Source organism: Ctenopharyngodon idella, chromosome 18 (genome assembly GCF_019924925.1).
Source record: "Ctenopharyngodon idella isolate HZGC_01 chromosome 18, HZGC01, whole genome shotgun sequence".
Classification (NCBI taxonomy): domain Eukaryota; kingdom Metazoa; phylum Chordata; class Actinopteri; order Cypriniformes; family Xenocyprididae; genus Ctenopharyngodon; species Ctenopharyngodon idella.
This window is the reverse complement of record NC_067237.1, coordinates 21,678,342-21,697,366: the sequence shown is the minus strand read 5'-3', so window position 1 is coordinate 21,697,366 and position 19,025 is coordinate 21,678,342. Positions and strand designations below refer to the sequence as shown.

General features: G+C 35.0%; 1 protein-coding gene across 1 annotated transcript; it reads right to left on the bottom strand.

The window, feature by feature from the left end:
• Positions 1-571: 571 nt before the first annotated feature.
• Positions 572-14,400, bottom strand: pskh1 (protein serine kinase H1). The gene is made up of 3 exons (XM_051870937.1): positions 13,994-14,400; positions 10,962-12,106; positions 572-3,342 (listed from the first exon to the last, which is right to left on the bottom strand). The coding sequence occupies exons 2-3, from the start codon at positions 11,910-11,912 to the stop codon at positions 3,025-3,027; spliced, it is 1,269 nt and encodes a 422-aa protein (XP_051726897.1). The 5' UTR covers positions 11,913-12,106; positions 13,994-14,400; the 3' UTR covers positions 572-3,024.
• Between the last annotated feature and the right edge of the window lie 4,625 nt (positions 14,401-19,025).

The window sequence follows — 19,025 nt, the reverse complement described above, 5'->3', positions numbered from 1 at the left end:
TGGATCATTGGATCCATAAGATGGAAGTCAGTGGGCTACAATGTTGTTTGGTTCCCAGTGTTCGTAAAAAAAAATATTTTTTCTGTGTTCTGTCATACTGCGATTAGTGAGTAAATGATCCAAATATTTTTGGATGGACTATCCCTTTAACCACAGACCTTTAAAGACCCAGTTGGCCTTAAAATTGACATCATAGCTGAACATCATGACTATTTACCAACTGAATCACTATTTTTTTGTCACCTTTTTAACAGACAACTAGTTTTACAAATTCTACAGCAGCCAAAAAATTGCACAATGTGAAAACATCTTGTTTCATAGACATAAATGACTAACATGTTTTTTTGTCTCATCCCTTACTAAAGGAAAATTAATCATAGTTTTGCTGCACAAAAATAATAAAGCAGTTTTCTTGATTTGAATTTTACGGATTTAATTGTTGATTAAAGTGAGAGCCTTTAGATTTAAATTTTACTAAATATTAATGATTTGACTATTTGGAGTGAAAAAAGTGAAGAATTCTGTAATTGTTCTTCATTGAAAATGGACAAAAAAGGAACATGAGACAGTGTTGGACTGAACTCAACAAATGGACAACAGTTGCAGTTTTATTTCAACTGTAGCTACAAACACACATTCCTTACATGAATGTTGGTGATACACTCAATTAAAAATATTTTTGCACTTTTAAGAGCATTTTCATTAGTCTCAATTTGTGCTAGTAAATCAGATAAATTTTAACAAGCACATATAAAATAGCTTTTTTTCTTGAGAGAGAAAAAAAAATATTTGGGGTATAAAGACATATACAAACAGTGGTTTTCCCAAAGTCATTTTTGATGTTGAGATTTTAATGGATACAACTGGATTAAAATTAACAAGTAATGTATGACAGCCTTAACACTCACATATGAACCATCAAGCAACTTTAACTGATTCATTTGATTCATTTCAAATTAGACAAAAGAACCCAAAATATTTTGCAGGTTTAAAAATTGTTGAATTTAGCTAATAAATGTAACCAAAATGAGGAAAATATATTTTTATAAAGTCTGAGAAAATTACACAAGCTTAGAAGTGAGAGAATGTGGAAGAAACCAAAAACAAGAATATTTCTGTTGTCAAATACAGTTATTCAAACATAAAGTATCCAAAACCAATTTTTTTCAAAATATTATTCACTCGCTACATCAATTGTAAAACAAATTCAAGGCACTTGCTGTGAAACGGGACACAACCCAAATACACAGATTCCTTTTCCCCTTCATTTTTAATATATGATTTTATATTAAAAAACCCCAACAAAGAACAGATTTTAGAACATATTTTGAGAAGTCTTCATTTCATCACAGTTTTAACTAATTATTTTCATGAGAAATCATATCTCACCAAATGTTCCTCGATAATACAGGCACACAGGAATTTCTTTGGCACATCTCTGCTGGTTTCTGACAGAGGGGGGGGTGAAAGTGAAAAGACTGCCAAAAGGCCTTCATGGTGGTTTAGTGCCTTGCTCAAGGCACAACAGCTGGTGACAGACAAAGTAACCAATTCTGATTTGGGGCTTCCCGATACTGACCGCCCATACTGTGAGAGCGATCAATATCAGTTAGTATGATTAATTACTACAACAGTAGAAGTCATGAATCACGGTAGGTTTGTTCACTGACCAAATCTAAAGACTTAAAGCCAAGTCTCTGACTATTTTGATTACACTTTTTTTCTGTGTATTTTCCGACAGGTATTAAAGGGATAGTTCACACAAAAATGAAAATTCTGTCATCATTTACTCAGCCTCAAGTTCTTCCAAACCTGTATGAATTTCTTTCTTCTGCTGGACACAAAAGAAGGTATTTGAAGAATGTTGGTAACCAAACAGTTGATGGACCTCATTGACTTCCATAGTAGGGAAAAAAAATACTATGGAAGTCAATGGGGTCCAATCAACTGTTTGGTTACAGACATTCTTCAAAATATCTTCTTTAGTGTTGAACAGAAGAAAGAAAATCATACAGGTTTGGAACAACTTTGGGTGAGTAAATGAGGACAGAATTTTCATTTTTTGGGTGAACTATCCCTTTAATAACTGCTATTACAATTAAGGTCATTATTAGTAGGGTTGTAGAAATGGCTAGAAAATGAACAGTTATGTCTTATTCAGGATAAACAACAGACAAATTGGGCAATTTTGGACCAAATTAAAGCGATAATTCACCCAAAGATTCTGTAATCATTTACTCACCCTCATGTCATTCCGTACCTGTATAACTTTATTTCTGCAGAACACAAAGGAAGATTTAAAAAAACGTATCTGTGTTTTTCGGTCCATGAAAGCCAGCGAGGTCCAGTGATGTTTTGGACCCCATTTACTTTCATTTTATGGACAGTTCTACAAAATATCTTCTTTTGTGCTCCGCGGAAGTCATACCGGAAGACATGAGAGTGAGTATATGATAATAGAATTTTCATTTTTGAGTTTCATAATTAAACAGCAGTGTGTATCATAAATGTGATATGCGTGGTTACCAACGGTCTGATTTTTACCTTTCCTTCATGTTCAAAGTGATATTAAGGCACAATAAACTATAACTAGGTCATGTGATTTGTTGCCAATAATGAATAAACAGCACATTTCGCCCATCAGAAGAACAATCTTCTGGGTGGGTACCGTAACAAATAATTCACAGCAAAAATCAGGAAGGTGTATTCTTAGTCCTTCCAGCAACTTACGTAAAATTCTGTTCAACAGATACAATCAGGTAAAAAGCTGAATGAGATAATTTCCAAAGACAACATAAACATGAAAATACACCAACAATAAATAAATAAAACACTCACATAAAAGGTAATAAACGAGAGAAAAACAGCAGAAGTATAGAAAATGAATGAAAAGTTTAGAAGGAGGTTTTCCGCTAATTGGCTCTGTGGTGATGGAGCAGGAAGTTGACATCTAAGTTGAGGCACAATTGTTGTTCTGCTCTCTCCAATGTTTTTAGTAAGGTACACGCAGTCTTTACATCGCCCTCAACCGTTACATTGCTGCTGGTAACGGCGGTTGAGTTCTCGCAGCTCTTTCTCACGAACGCGCCGTGCCTTGCTGGACTTTGTGGAGCGGCTGGAGCGAGTGGACTGGGCTGATTTAGTGCTGTGGCAGCGTGATGACGCCCTCTTCAGGAGGTTCTGGGAAATGGACCGCTGCAGGTTCTTCATAGAGGAGGAAGCTGCCATGCTGACAATCCAAGGGTGTTTAAGTGCCTGGCCCGCAGTGAGACGCTCATTAGGATCTACCGTGAGGACACGGTCGATGAAGTCCTTAGCAAGGTTGGAAACACTTGGCCATGGCTGTTAGGAAACAGATAAGAAACAGAAAATGGCTTAAATAAAATTATTCAGACATCCTCAAAAGATTCTGAGACTTTTTATGTGAATTTTATGCAGTGTGGAGCGAAAGAGAACTCATTTCTGTATATACGTGCGCTGTCTGAGAGACGCGTGCACATAAAGCCGCTGCTCAGAGCGTGTAAGTACTGAACTGAGTTCTTTTTGGCGCCTTATTGGGCTTGAACGGTTAAATACACACACTTATGTGTCAAAAAGTCAGTCTTTGCAAGTATCCTCATAAAGAGTCGCTTATGTCTTAAGAATATAAACAGAGTTGAGAAAGAAAGCGCATGTGTATCAGTATATTAGATCCGTGTATTCGGTCTTAAAGTGACAGCAGCCTAATATTCCTGCTGCCGTCTGTGCCATTAATGTTAATCAAACAATCTCATTGCTCTTATTTTACACAGCGAATACTGCGCAGTGTTTTTTGCACATTTGATTACTTCATACTATTTACAAAGTATTTTTTATTTAGTGCTGGAGGTTTTCAGGTAGGTTTATTTCCTTTGTGTCTATGTTCTATTATATATTTTTTTGGCCCATTTCTTGTAATTAGTTTCTTTGTTCCTATTTTATCACAGACTGTTTACTTGTCTTCAGTGAGCTTGAGCTTTTTTTTTTTTTACTTACATTAGGGTAGTGTTAGTTTTTTGTGGTATTGAAATTGGTGGTGAGAATTATTATATTTCAATTGTATCCAAAATTTTGGTATAAAAAAAAAAACTATTTATAGCAAAAATAACTATATTGTGATATGTATCGTATTGTGAAAAAAACATTACTCCTATCGTGACATAAGATTTTGGCCATTTTGCCCATCTTAGCTAATATAATATAATATAATATAATACAATACCATTCAAAAGTTATGGTCGGTAAGATTTTTAAATGTTTTTGAAAGAAGTCTTGCTGTGCTCACCAAAGCTGCATTTTACCAAAAATACAGTAAAAACAGTAATAAATACTGTAATAACAGTAATAAATGGTGTTTAATATATTTTAAAATGTAATTTATTCCTGTGATGGCAAAGCTGAATTTTCACTTCAGCATCATTACTCCAGTCTTCAGCATCACATGATTCTTCAGAAATCAATATTTTTGTGGAAACTGATGCATTTTGTCAGGATTTTTACTCTAAACAATGTTTATTTAAGCTATAAATCGAATTAAAATAACATTATGAATGTTTTTACTGTCACTTTTGATCAATTTAATGTGTCCTTGCTGAATAAAAGTATTACTTTCTTTCAGAAATTAAAAATCTTATTGTACCAAAACTTTTGAACGGTAATATAATAATATAATATATTATATTATATTATATTATATTATAATATAATATAATATAATATAATACAATATAATAAAATTTTTGGATACCTATTTCTTTAAGTGCTCAGATTGGACCTTTACTGACCTGTTTAACTAGTTTTGTCTGGAAATGCATGTGCGGACGACAATAAGAAAGAAACAAACAAGAACCAGTCAACTATAACAATAGCCAATATTGAAGAGCATAATTAGAGCATAAGCACAGCATAACTCTGCCAGCACTGGCTAAATCAATACAGGAAGGTTTCAGCAATGCAAAATATACAAATTAGTTACTTGAAGTTAATTTTTCACTCTTCCGGGAACATCTTTAGACTAGTCGTGCATGTCCTGATATGTTATGACAACTGGCCAAACACTAGCAGCTCTATAAGCAAGAGAGAAAACAAAACATCGCTCAGTTTTTGTTGGTTAGCATGACTTCTCCAGGGCTTTTCCCTGTAAAGCCCACATTCGTCTTGTCTGTGACTCACAGCAGCAGAGAGGCCCTGACGCACACACTCTGCCAGGAACTCTGCGGCCTTACATCACACGCTCATGCAGGGGGTTACTGCGGGATAAGACATGATGACAGGACAGCGCTGGGTATTGTCCAGCTAACACAAACACACACACACTCCCCAAAATACAAGCACATGTGAACACACAAAAACTTGCATACAAATACTTATATGATAAATAGAGGCACGCAAATAAACATGCTCAGAAATCCAAGGTCAATAGACAAAGACAAAATGGTTGGCAAAAGTTTAAAGTGTTTGAAAAGCACTTTGTGAAGAATAGAAACCGAGCACACTAGAGCCAAAAGACAGACAGAAAGAGGCAGGACTATCATAGCCTGTTGTGTTCTGGTGGCTTTGTGGGGAATATTTCTTTTTAGGAATGCAGATCTGAATGGACCGTATAAAAGCCTCAATGACCTCAAGTAGCTATATAGCAGTAGACAGATATTTTCAGTGGGGCACTGTCATTCTTAAGGCCTGTTCACACCAAGAACGATAACTATAAAGATAACTATATTAGCTGTCAATGTTTTTATCATTCATTAGCTAGATAAAATCGTTCTGAAAGTGATTCCAACAATATTGTTTCTCTGTCCCGTTATCGTTATAGCTGTGGTGTGAACTCCGTTATTCTGTAATATTGAGAATGATTTTTTAGAACTATATCTTTATCATCTGCTCACCAGACTACAGACACTTAACATATGCTAGAGCTAAAAGATCGTGATCTTCATTCAAACACCCACATGATTTTATTCCTAAAAGACAATGATTCGGCTATGTCCATTAAACCTTTGATTGTACAAAAATTATTGAATCATTCATTCAAGAGATTCGTTCAAAAACGCTGATTCATCCAGTAATGAAACAAGTCAAGTCTTTATGATTGAGTCATTGAATCATTCATTCAAACCTTTTTTTTAAATAATAAATTCAAATTCATTAAATATTTTTTAAACAAGGGCTGCATGATTAATCGGACGATTAGAAAAATAACATTGAAATCGCGCTTGAACAATTTGGCTTAGTACGATTATGAAATCGCAAAGGCTGCGATTATTTTTTTATGTGTGGCTTGTCAATAAAGTATGGCTCCAAATGCAAATCCATCTGAAAGCACTCGCTTATAATGTGCATTTGAAAAAGCAACACGCGCCAAACATCTTTCCAGACATGAGAAGCATTTATTAACATCTTGTCCAACAAAAGGCAACATTCAATAACATGTTTTTACTCCAAACTCACTTCATAACAACAGTTGAGCATCCTTCTGTGAGATGATGTGGCTTCTAACACAGAATAAGGCAGTCATGTGTTTATTAGTCATGTTTAATCAATCAAAGGGTTTCAATCTTCTGTTTATTCAGCTACAGCAATAGTATGGGATTTCCTGGAATGACACGTTACCTACTTCGGCAGCAGGGCATATTTGAAACTGGCTTTCAGATGGAGAAGATGGAGAAGCATTTACTACTGATCACAGAGCCGTACAGCTCAGACAAGCTGCACATAAAATAATCGCAGGCTTTGCCAAATCACGTGCGATTTAATTGTGATTAAATTGCGATTAATTGTGCAGCCCTATTTTAAACATTAATTTACCTCTAGTAAATTACATGTTTATTTGTCTATTCAGAATTGTGGGAGAATCGTGATCTCTATTTTAAACCAAAAAAATTATGATTCTCAATTTATCCAGAATCGTTCAAAAAAAAAAAAAAAAATATATATATATATATATATGTATATATACACCTTGAATACAATGCAGATGCTTCAAATAAAAGCATCTGCCAAATGTACAAATGTAAATGTAATCACTTAAAGTTATTCCTCACATTCAGAATTTTAATATAGTTTGCAGTACAATTAAAGTAGTCAAAGTAAGAGCTGTTGTTTGCTTTATATGCCACTAGTGGCACCAAATGGTTTCCCAGACCCTACCCATCTACGATACAGTTTGGCCATATGGCAACACATCATTGTTCTTTACTTTTTCACTGTAAAAATAAATAAAAAATCCAACATATTGCATTTTTACAATAATAGGCCAGTCTTCAAGAAATTTCAAAGAAAATATTGATGTTTAATAAGACTGTTTATCCTGGGGTGACTTATAGAGGAAAGACATACTGAAGTATTCCTCACATACTATTATACTGAATCTCTTCCACATCTTTTATTATTTTGTTTCTTCTTCTTTTTTTTTTTTTTTTTTGGTGTAGATGTAGAGCATGGTGCTAGCAACGCCAAGGTCATGGGTCCGATTCCCAACGAAAGCGAACACTGATAAAATGTGTACCATAAATGCTATGCAAGTCTGCCAAATGCATAAATGTCTAAATTATTTATTTAAACATGTTTATAATAATACAATTCTATTTAAGCATTTAAATAATTTAAAGGATTAGTTCATTTCAGAATTAAAATTTCCTTAAAATTTACTCACCCCCATGTCATCCAAAATGTTTTTGTCTTTCTTTGTTCAGTCAAGAAAAAAATTTAGGTTTTTGAGGAAAACATTCCAGGATTTTTCTCCATATAGTGGACTTCACTGGGGTTCAGCAGGTTGAAGGTCCAAATTGCAGTTTCAATGCAGCTTCAAAGGGCTCTACATGATCCCAGCCAAGGAATAAGAGTCTCATCTAGCTGAAACGATCGGTCATTTTCTAAAAAAAAATCAATCAAAATGTATATACTTTTTAACCACAAATGCTTATTTTGCACTGCTCTGTGATCCGCCACGCACTAGGAAATTAATTACGTTGGAAAGGTCACGCGTGACGTAGGCAGTAGGGGAGAAAAACTCCATCTCATTTTCTCCTCCAACTTCAAAATCATCCGACATCGTTGTTTTACCTTTCTTTGTAAAGGCTGTTAGGCTTTGTACGTTCGCTTTGTAGACACTGGATCGGTACTTCCGCCTACGTCACTCGTGACCTTTCCAACGTGATTACGTAATGCATGGAGCATCACAGAGCAGTGCAAGACAAGCATTTGTGGTTAAAAAGTATATACATTTTTTTGAAGAAAATGACCGATCGTTTCGCTAGACAAGACCCTTATTCCTCATCTGGGATCGCATAGAGCCCTTTGAAGCTGCACTGAAACTGCAATTTGGACCTTCAACCTGTTGTACCCCAGCGAAATCCACTATATGGAGAAAAATCCTGGAATGTTTTCCTCAAAAACCTTAATTTTTATTTGACTGAAGAAAGAAAGATAAACATCTTGGATGACAAGCAGTGAGTAAATTATTAAGAAATTTTAATTCTGAAGTGAACTAATCCTTTAAGTATTTAAATTCTGATTTATGTTCTATGCGTTCAGAAGAGATGAAAACAGCTACATTCCACGGAGAAACTGCAGGGGGTTTGTGAGGTTATGAAAGACGAATAATTAAATTATAATGTCACCACTGAAAAAAAGTGCAAAAATATGTGTTTCCTTAACACTCAACGGACAAACAGGTAGTGCCGCCCCAAACTCAAACCATTTGTTGAGTCAATGTTGCTATGTAGGCAGCTCAAACAAACAGTGCAATGCTGAAAGCGCCACAGACCACAGCGCTTACACTTTTCGGGAAAATCAACCTACAAATGGCTTACCTATACTTGTCTCTGCACAAATATAAGCAAACTGGCATAAGAGAATGTATTTTAACATAAAACAATTACACACATTTGGGGTAAATGTGTGTAATTAAATTTGGGGTAGGCAAAAAGAGTTTAACATCAAATAATAACACTTTAGAGCACTTAAAGGCGAATACCACCACCCATTAACATGTACATATAAAGCATATATACTTCATAAGAGCTTGTTTGTTTGCAAGAGCAGTCAGCCAAAAACAAATGAATCATTAAGTATAGAACAATGCAAATGAGCCCAAAAACATGGCACACAAATACTTCTGGGTTTAATAAAACCAAGTAACATTAGCATATGCTTTATAGCACTTCTATACCTAATCAAAAACATCTGCATTTCCAATCTCCCAGCAACTCTTGTTTTGCACATACATGATCCACACTAACTGATCATATAAATCTCATATATATAGCACACACACATACAGCTCAGAAATATACATAACTAGTGCAAAAAGAGGCATTATTAAGGTGCATTTACATTTAAGAAGATTTTATCTCTATTGATTTGAGGTTTGACACGTCAAGCTTGGCTAATACTTTCTCTGAAACTTTAAAGTCACCATGAAATCAAACTAATCTTTAATCCATGAAAACTGCACTAATCTTTAACCAAAATGACTTCCCCTCCCAATTATCCAATCAATTCCTAGTGGACATTTATTCTTGTTCGAGAAGCCGTTTCACTCAGATATACGTCACAATAGGCAAGGAAAGACTGTCACAACTTCCATTTCATGCCGACTTGAACTTTGTAAAAAGCTTTTTTTAAGCTTTATCTATGAGACGTGAAGGCTTTTAGTGGTGTAATGTGTGTGACAAGCACATCAAAGTTGAAATAACATATTTTACCTTTTATTGAAGTTGATCTTAAATCTGTAAGCCAGTGATTATCTATTTGATGCTTAGCAGTGTTGACTTGAGATCACAAACATGATTAAAGATTCTGCAAGTATATTATTTGTACACCCCAAAAACAACCCAAGTTGGGTTGAAAATAGACAAACCCAGTAGTTGGGTTAAATGTTTGCCCAACGTGCTTTGCAGTTTTATTTAACCCAACTATTGTAAGTGTTCATTTATTAAACATATTAAAGGATTAGTTCACTTTAAAATGAAAATTACCCCAAGATTTATTCACCCTGAAGACATCCTAGGTGTATTTGACTTTCTTCTTTCTGACGAACACAATCGGAGTTATATTAATAAATATCCTGATGCATCCAAGCATTATAAAGGCAGTGAACGGGACCAACGAGTATGAAGTTCAAGAAAGTGCATCCATCCATCAAAAACGTACTCCTCACGGCTCCGGGGGGTTAATAAAGGCCTTCTGAAGCGAAGCGATGCATTTGTGTAAGAAAAATATCCATATTTAACAAGTTATAAAGTAAAATATCTAACATCTGCCAGACCGCCATCCGCATTCAACTTACGAAAAAAGCCTTTTTTGTAAGTTAAATACGAAAGGCGTAGGACGTAGAGTGAGCGTTTTGAAGGCGGTCTGGTGGAAGCTAGACATTTTACTTTATAACTTGTTAAATATGGATATTTCTTCTTACACAAACTCATCGCTTCACTTCAGAAGGCCTTTATTAACCCTCCAGAGCCGTGTGGAGTACGTTTATGATGGATGGATGCAGCCGATGCACTTTCTTGAGCTTCATACTCGTTGGATCATAAAGCTTGGACGCATCAGGATATTTATTAATATAACTCCGATTGTGTTCATCAGAAAGAAGAAAGTCATATACACCTAGGATGGCTTGAGGGTGAGTAAATCTTGGGGTAATTTTCATTTTAAAGTGAACTAATCCTTTAATAAATGTTAATTTCCAACATACTTTGGGTTCATTTTAAGTAATCAACACGGTCATTTTTAAACAACAGTTGAGTTAAATAAAACTACCTAGCAGGTTGGGCAAAAACATTTAACCCAACCACTGGGTAAAAACAACACAATTGCTGGGTTTGTCCATTTTCAAAGCAACCCAGCATTTTTTTTAGAGCGTACATAGGTTATGTATAATATATACATATCATTCTGACATCACAATGAATAATATTTTAAAGTGGTCGCATAGTCCTTACCTCCCCGGAGAAACTGTATTTCCCTTTGAGGATCTGTCGGTACAGGCGCATGCGATTGTCATCCTCAAAAGGCATGGTGCCACTGAGCAGTATGTAGGAGATGACTCCCAGCGCCCACATGTCTACTGCGTTAGTATACGGCTTACGAACGAGTATCTCAGGAGCAATGTACTCAGGCGTTCCACAGGTAGTCTTCATCAGGCATTCGTCGCCTTTCTTCCGCGTGCTGGCCAAGCCAAAGTCTGTGATCATAATCTTGGAATCAGCACCAGGATGGTAGTAAAGCAAGTTTTCAGGCTTTAGGTCCCTGTGAGTGATGCCCAATGTGTGGAGGTACTTCACACCATCGAGAACCATCTGCAGCACCCGCGTGGCATCCCTTTCTGTGAAAGAGCCACGGGCGATGATGCGGTCGAACAGTTCTCCGCCGGTAGCCAACTCCATCACCATGTAGACCCGCTCAGCTGTCTCGAACACCTCCATCAGTTGAATGATGTTGGTGTGGCGCACCCGTCGCAGGACGCAAAGTTCAGATTCACATACTTCCCTGCCCTCACGGTAGCGGGTCTCGATCATCTTGATGGCGTACGGCTGCCGTGTGCTCCTGTGTTCCACTCGTACTACCCGACTGAAACTGCCCCGACCTATCAAAGCTTTGATATCATACTTAGCAGTCACTCGAGGGTCAAATTTGGCCCTGTATTTGGCTACTTTTTTTCGGTGTGGGTCAGCGGGTTCTGGCTGGCAGTTAGCTGGTGGAGGGGACTGGCTCACCTTCGCAGCAGCCTGGCTTTGACCCTGAGGGGATTGCGAGCCTGTTTTCTCCCCGCCACCTTCACTTTTGATGAAGTTTTTATAGACATCGGTCTGATGCGGCTCTACCTTTTTGACTAAGTCAAGTTGGACATCAGCGGGTGGCTCTGGGAGGACTTTGCTCGTCCTGCACCCCATCACATCAAAATCCTTCCTTCCTGGTGCCAGCAGCACATCCTCATCTCCCAGGCAACATCCAATCTGTGCACGGTGCAGTGCCACACCGGCAAACACCACACAGGGACACGCCCAGTCCCACGCTCAGTTACCTCTTCAATCAACACCCCAGAACAGTGTGAATTCCAGTTGATGTAAAATTTATGAGTGTTAATCTGAAATAAGATTTTAAAAAAATCATTTATTAAGACTAGTATATATGATAATGTATATATGTACTGAAATTGGAGAATAAAACATTTGTAACAATATGACATTTTTATAAATTATGCTGTAAATTATATAATAAAACAAATTACTGCTAATAAATAGGAATAGTGAATATAAAAATAATGGTAACAATTTACAATAAGGTCTCATTTGTTATCAATTAGTTAATGTATTAACTAACATGAACTAACAATGGTTAATGTTAGTATATAAAAAATACTGTTGTTCATTGTTTATTCATGTTAGTGATGCATGTGAGTGCAGTAACTAATGTTAACAAATAAAACTTTTGATTTTAATACAGTAAATGTTGAAATTATCATTAACTAAGATTAATAAATGTTGTAGAAGTAGTTTTTTTTTTCTTAGTTCATGGTTAGGGATGCACCGATATGAAATTTTTGGCCGATACCGATAACCAATAATTCTTTATATATTTGAAAGCCAATAACCGATATATATTGGCCGATAAATCTAAATCCAAATTTTTTAATTAATTTTTGAGAGCCTGATTACAAAAACAAAAGTCTCACCAAGCCATGTCCCAAGCACACAATTATAATGTTCTCATTATAATTTTATGTAACCTATATGACAGACTTGCACTGTACATTGTACTTAACTGTATTTTCCTTTTTGAAGTGATTTAAATCATATTTCAAGCAATTCAAAAACATAATGGCAGACAGTGCACATCTAAAGTGTCTCAGCTGAAGGAAATAATCCATTATTTATCAGCTTTAATATATCGGCCAAATTTTCGATATCGATAACATTAAAAACGAACATATATCGGCCGATACTGATATGGTGGCCGATACATTGTGCTTCCCTATTCTTGTTAACTAAAGTAGTTAACTAACGAAAGCTTATTTTAAAGTGTTACCAAAATTATTTTACTACATCATTGAATTTTAAATAGCTTGAATAGAAAGTGTATTTTACATATGTATACAATCCTGTGAATGAATATAAATAGATAGATAAAATAATATTATATCAATTATTACTGAAATTTAGTATGTAAATTAGTGCTGTTAATAAGTGCTAAGGAACAGTGAATAAATTAAACAATATAATTAAATAACTGCTATTATTTCACTGGGTGGATGGATGTCCAACTGAAATAGGTGTATACACCGTTTAGTTATAAACGATATTTGTTGGCATAAACGGCATAACATTTTTTTTTCCGTTAACCGTATTTGTAATCGTTATATTGAGTTTAACCGCGTTATCGCTAAAAGTCAGAAACGATGATATGTGGAGCTGTTATGATATGCGGTTTAAACAACGGCGCTGTGTAAACTGTGTCTGGTAATAAAAATGAATAACTATGACACCACTATTCAATCATATTAGTTGTGTTATAGCATATAAATTAGGCACTCTATATTGTTAAACTATAGTTAAACTATAAACCGATCTTACAACTTTAACTTTACCACAAAAATTCCACTGGCCCCCCACAAAGACTCAAACTCAGACACTTGTTCACTTATTCATCGCTCAAAACTTGAAACACTATTCTTCAACTTTTCGTTACCCGGTGCAGGCCTTAACGGAGTCAGTCATGTTACAAAGTCGTTAATAAAACGTTAATAGTATTAAAAGTGAACGATATACCGGATATACCCCCCAAAATCACAAAAAAAAAAAAAAAAAAAAAAAAAAACTCCCCGTCCAGCACAAATCAATTGTTTTTTCGAGGCCTGGATCTAAAATCCAACTTAATCGCTAAAGTTTCCGTAATGTTGTAGTTTTAACGACAACGGTATGAACTTAAAACCAAAACGGGAAACTTTAAAAGTCCAAATAGATGCGAAAATTACCTTAAGATGGATTTTCTTACAGGCGATGGTGGGAGTAAGAAGGCGAGATTCCCAGCGCCAGCCTCTTCACTCCAGTTTCAGATCTTCTCTCCATTTTACCGTATTTCTAAAACTTTAATCCTGCTAGAATGATAGCATCCCCTTAGTATCTGCTAACATGAACATGTTGAGTCCAAAAATAAAGGTTGTTAACGTGTTTGTATCACTTCAGAGGCGAAGCGATATGAGAAGAAAAGTATGGAACTGAGACCGCCTGCTTGGAAACGGTGTTTTCGGAGTGGGACCACCTTTTTTCCTGTGTAGACCTTTCTTTCTTTCTCCCCCCCTCTCCGTTTTTTTTCCCTTCCCTTTTCTTTTGGGAAAGGAAAGACCTCCTTGCTTCGACCCCTGCAACAAATAATGTGAAGCCAGAATCATAAATGTGGCCGAGAAACAAACTACGGATAATGTCAATCTGAGTGTTTTAGGATAAACGTCAATGTATGCATCTGCACCCTGTATAAATAGCCTAAGTAACAACTGAATTGTAAAATTGTAAGGTGATATGAAAAAGAGCTGGTTAGGGCTTATTCTTTGAATATTTAGAATTAGCATTTCTCTAACTTACCAGTACCTTAAAATTAAGGCATAACTGACCTTTAGATTCAGGTTAGAATCATAGCAGTTTAAAATAGCGGTAATGAGTCAGATCCGTATCAGTACATTTCTGGGATAAAATGTATAATTTACAAAAGTATGTAAAGTTTGTGAACAATATTTAATCACTGTAAGATGTTTGTAAATTTGTAGTTTTTTTTTTTCCTTGAAATTTTTATCTTTTGAAATACAGAATTTACTTTAGAGTCTCAACAATTTTATTTTAAAATATTGTTTATTCATTTTATAGTTCTTTATGTATCTGAGTTTGCGTAATCACTTTTTTTTAAATCTACACATTTATATAACTAGTATGTTTTAGAAAATGTAATTATTCATACAATGAAACTCTCTTGTAGACTACTTTTGTAAAGGTGTAAGATTTCAATTAAGTATCATTTTGCGCCATTTATTAATTAAGGTTTCATTTTCAAACCAATTATTGGCGAATTTTAGAAATACAAAAAGCCATAATTATTTAACACTTCACTTTACAAACTATTTTTCGCTTTCAGGACTATTCTGATGAAGAGACTTTTATGTTGTACAAATCTGTATTTCCGGCTATTTGGCTTGTATCGTAGCTTGCTTCAATTTGACGGCTACGAAATATACGAAGCAAGCTACGATTCTCTAGGTTAAAGGGGACAACTTACACTTTTACCATTAAGCTTATTGTTTACTTTGGTTAACGAATTTATACAAGCGTTGATAAATATTTCTCTGTTGTTGTTTTTTTATTATTATTATTATTATTTTACCCAAAAGCATATTTGCCTTGAAGATAATTAATGTAAAGGGCCTGAAAAAAAAATCAGAATATTGATAGTCAAAATCAGGAAGTCAACCTATTTATTATATGAGAAGTTTTATTTTATGTTCTTTTTTAGAAATATATTTTATGTTAGATTATAGTTGAAGGTCCATTGTCTTCATATACATCATGCTGAGGTTTTAGGCGCCAACACTGACACGCAACAACTCACAAATTCTTTGATCAATCCACCACTAGATGGCGCTGTTCTTTAGAAAATATCAAACTCCAAATAGCATTTTGTTGCTGCATTTCACTGGTGTAGCCTACGTTTTATGTGCTGTTGGTAGTGCTAAAATAAGAGAATGTATTTACAGACTTCATTAAGTACAAAACACCTGAACGTATTTCTAAGACTAATCATTTCATTTCTATCATATGCCTATCTGTGATATGACCCATGGCAATGGGTAAAGCTGAACTCTTATTTCTTGACTTTGTGATATTACCACTCCAAAAAAGCAATCACTTCACAATTGCTCCAATAGGGCAAGATGATGATATAATGCGGTGTAAATTCTAATGCTTGAGGAAAGCAAGTGGATTTGTGTCCCTGCAGTGGTAAAAGGCTGGATGAGATCCATCCATTACCACAAAAGGGCACCAGCTATCCAAATGAAAAAAATCAGACAAGCATATTGAGAAAGTGTTGACACACAGTGTGATGGTAGCTGGGACAAGAGAGGAAGAGTAATAAAGTACGAGAAACAAAGGATAGGTGTATGAAGTCTGCAAATCATTATGTCTTACAATGTGTCTTCCTGTGACTGCATTGGATTATTTGAGCTAAAATGGTTGTTTATCACTGATTTTAAAGTCCACATGAAATCAAAGTTGACATTTCTTATTTTTTAAATGGAATATTGCAGTATTTATGGTAAAATATTTTTTCATACACATTATTATTTATTATTATTATTAATGTGCCCTTGTAATCTTTAATCAAAATAACTTCACCTCCCTCTTTCAGCGACAGCTCTTCTCTAATGATGTGTTTACTGGTGCAAAGGCAAAACAACCTGTCACTCACATGACATCACAACAATAGCAACAGCAAACCACAATCCAATTAATTCCTGATAGACAAAATCAAAAAAAAAAAAAAATATCTTGTTTAAGAAGCCATTGCATTTGGATGTCACAATATGGAATAATAGACTATCACAACTTCAGTTTCATGTCGACTCTAAACAGACAAAATATCATGCAACATAATAGGAGGCTTTAAAATGAACCTCCTGATGTATTTTATAAATAAACTGACCTTCAACACAATCAAGAGTGCTATATTTCTGAAAGCACGATTGCGATATTACATTTATAGCCAGAACAGTTCAATATAAGAGAAGTGAGTATTAAGTGACACACGAAAATAGTTCAGAGCAAAATGAATCATTGTGCATTTCCAAGCAACACACTGGAGTGTTTTTGAATGGAACGGCTGAATGAATGATTCAGTGATTCAATCATAAAGACAACTTCCCTGCTATATATTAGATGAAAAAAAGTATGTGAACAGAGTAACATGAGTTCGTATATTCATAAAACATAGGCAAAAAGTACTCAGATGACCTTCTATTTCCAGTGAGATACTGTAGTGCGCATCCCATGGACACTTTATCTAATGAGGCCACTGGAGAGGTTTTGTGAATTGCGGCTAATGCAGCTGACACTGGTAAGCCGTATGACAAGACGTATGTAGTATGTCCGGAACACATTCAAGCTGCACACATTCATACTATAGAATGCATTTTTTAACATTTTAAAGGTCAAAAAAGTAATTACTTATTCAAGTACCTACCAGCAGGTCTTCCAAGTACTTTTTGCCTACACTCTAAAAAATAATGTGTTGGCTACAAAAAAAAATTAACGTTCAACCAACCAGCTACACTGAGTTAGAGCAGTGGTTCTCAAACTTTTAGAGTGGAGTACCCCCCTGAAGCATTTAACATCTTTCTGCGTAACCCCTCTCTTGCAGTCACACCTTTTCCATTAAGGGACAATAGTTGCCCCCTTAAATTGATTTTCCAGTGTATTTTTTTACCTTTATAAATAACTTTTTAAAATAAATAATGTTTAAAAAAAAAAAAAAAAAGTTCAATAGAGAAATATGCAATGATAGTAAAAACGAAGTGATACTTTTAAATATTAAACTAAAACCACCAGTAGGTGGCGGTAAGTCACTGTCTTAGTGAGAGAGCCATTGAGTCATTTATTCATTCATTCAGTAACAAAGCTTCTGTGGCTTTCGTTGGAACTATTATTTTATTGCAAAATTGAACAAACAACACTGACAATACTCCATTTAAAATGTTTATCACTTAATTTACCTTTTTTGTTGTTGTTGTTGAACTGTTATATAAAATTAGTGTCACATTTGCAATCGTGTGGATATTTGGGGAAAAAATTGCATTTTTGCTCGTATAATTTATTATCAACATTAAAAACGAGCTCACAGAGTTTTTGTATCAAAGAGAGTTTGAGTCTTAAATCGATCTCTATGCACAGCCTGTGTTTATAGGCTATTTGTTCTTCATGCAAGTGCTAAATCCCCACTTTTACAAAGGTACATTGTCGAGAATGACAATAATGTAGCGCGATTGACTAAGACAGCATCTGCACGCAACATTTTTATTTGCACACATTTTTACTTGACATTTTTATTTGCATCATATTTGCACGCTGCTTGTATGGATGCAGTCAGTTTTGACCGCAGATTGGATGTCATGTATTTACGACATTTTGCCTGTTAGAAATATGTGCTTGGTTTTAATATTTTAAGGTGAGGTAGAATTAAGTGAATTAAATGAATGTCACCTCACATACCCTTACGGGTACGCGTACCCCAGTTTGAGAACCACTGAGTTAGAGGAACTTAATCATTTGTAGCATAAACACAAAGTTGATTACTCAAAAAATTAAGTTGCTCCAACTTAGTTGTAGCCCTGGAACCAATTAATCTTATCTATTTCAGTTCAAATCAACAGCTATCATAGCACATGTTAACATAACTTATTTAACATGTATATTTAATGAACAACTAAGATATTAGGCAACTTGTCACTAGCATTAGCGCAGTCATTGCTTATAGAGTCAATGTAGTGTTTACCTTCATGTTAGATACATTAAGGTAAACACTACATTGACTCTATATCTTCAGCACAATGGTAACCACAAAAACTTCAACATTACAGAAACTCTTTTAAATGTCAAACATAACAACATTAAACACTAACAGGTCTTTCCCTTCACTAAAAACAAATAAATTAACACTTAATTTCAACATTTATTCTCCTTATCCAGTCCTATGAAAAGCATGCTGGGAACTAGAAATCCACTGCCTAATTTCCGAAGTTATCAAGACAATTTCATTACGTTACTACAACTTCTTTTTTTCTTTTTTTTTTTTTTAAAAGGCAATTAATGCAGAAATTTGAGTTTAAATTACAAACAATATTAAGTTGATGTAATGATCAACATTATTATGTCAACAGAACTCAACAAAATAATGTTTGCAACTTAAAAGGTTTAATTAAAACAACCTGCAACCATGCATTTATTTAAAGGGGACATGAAATGCAT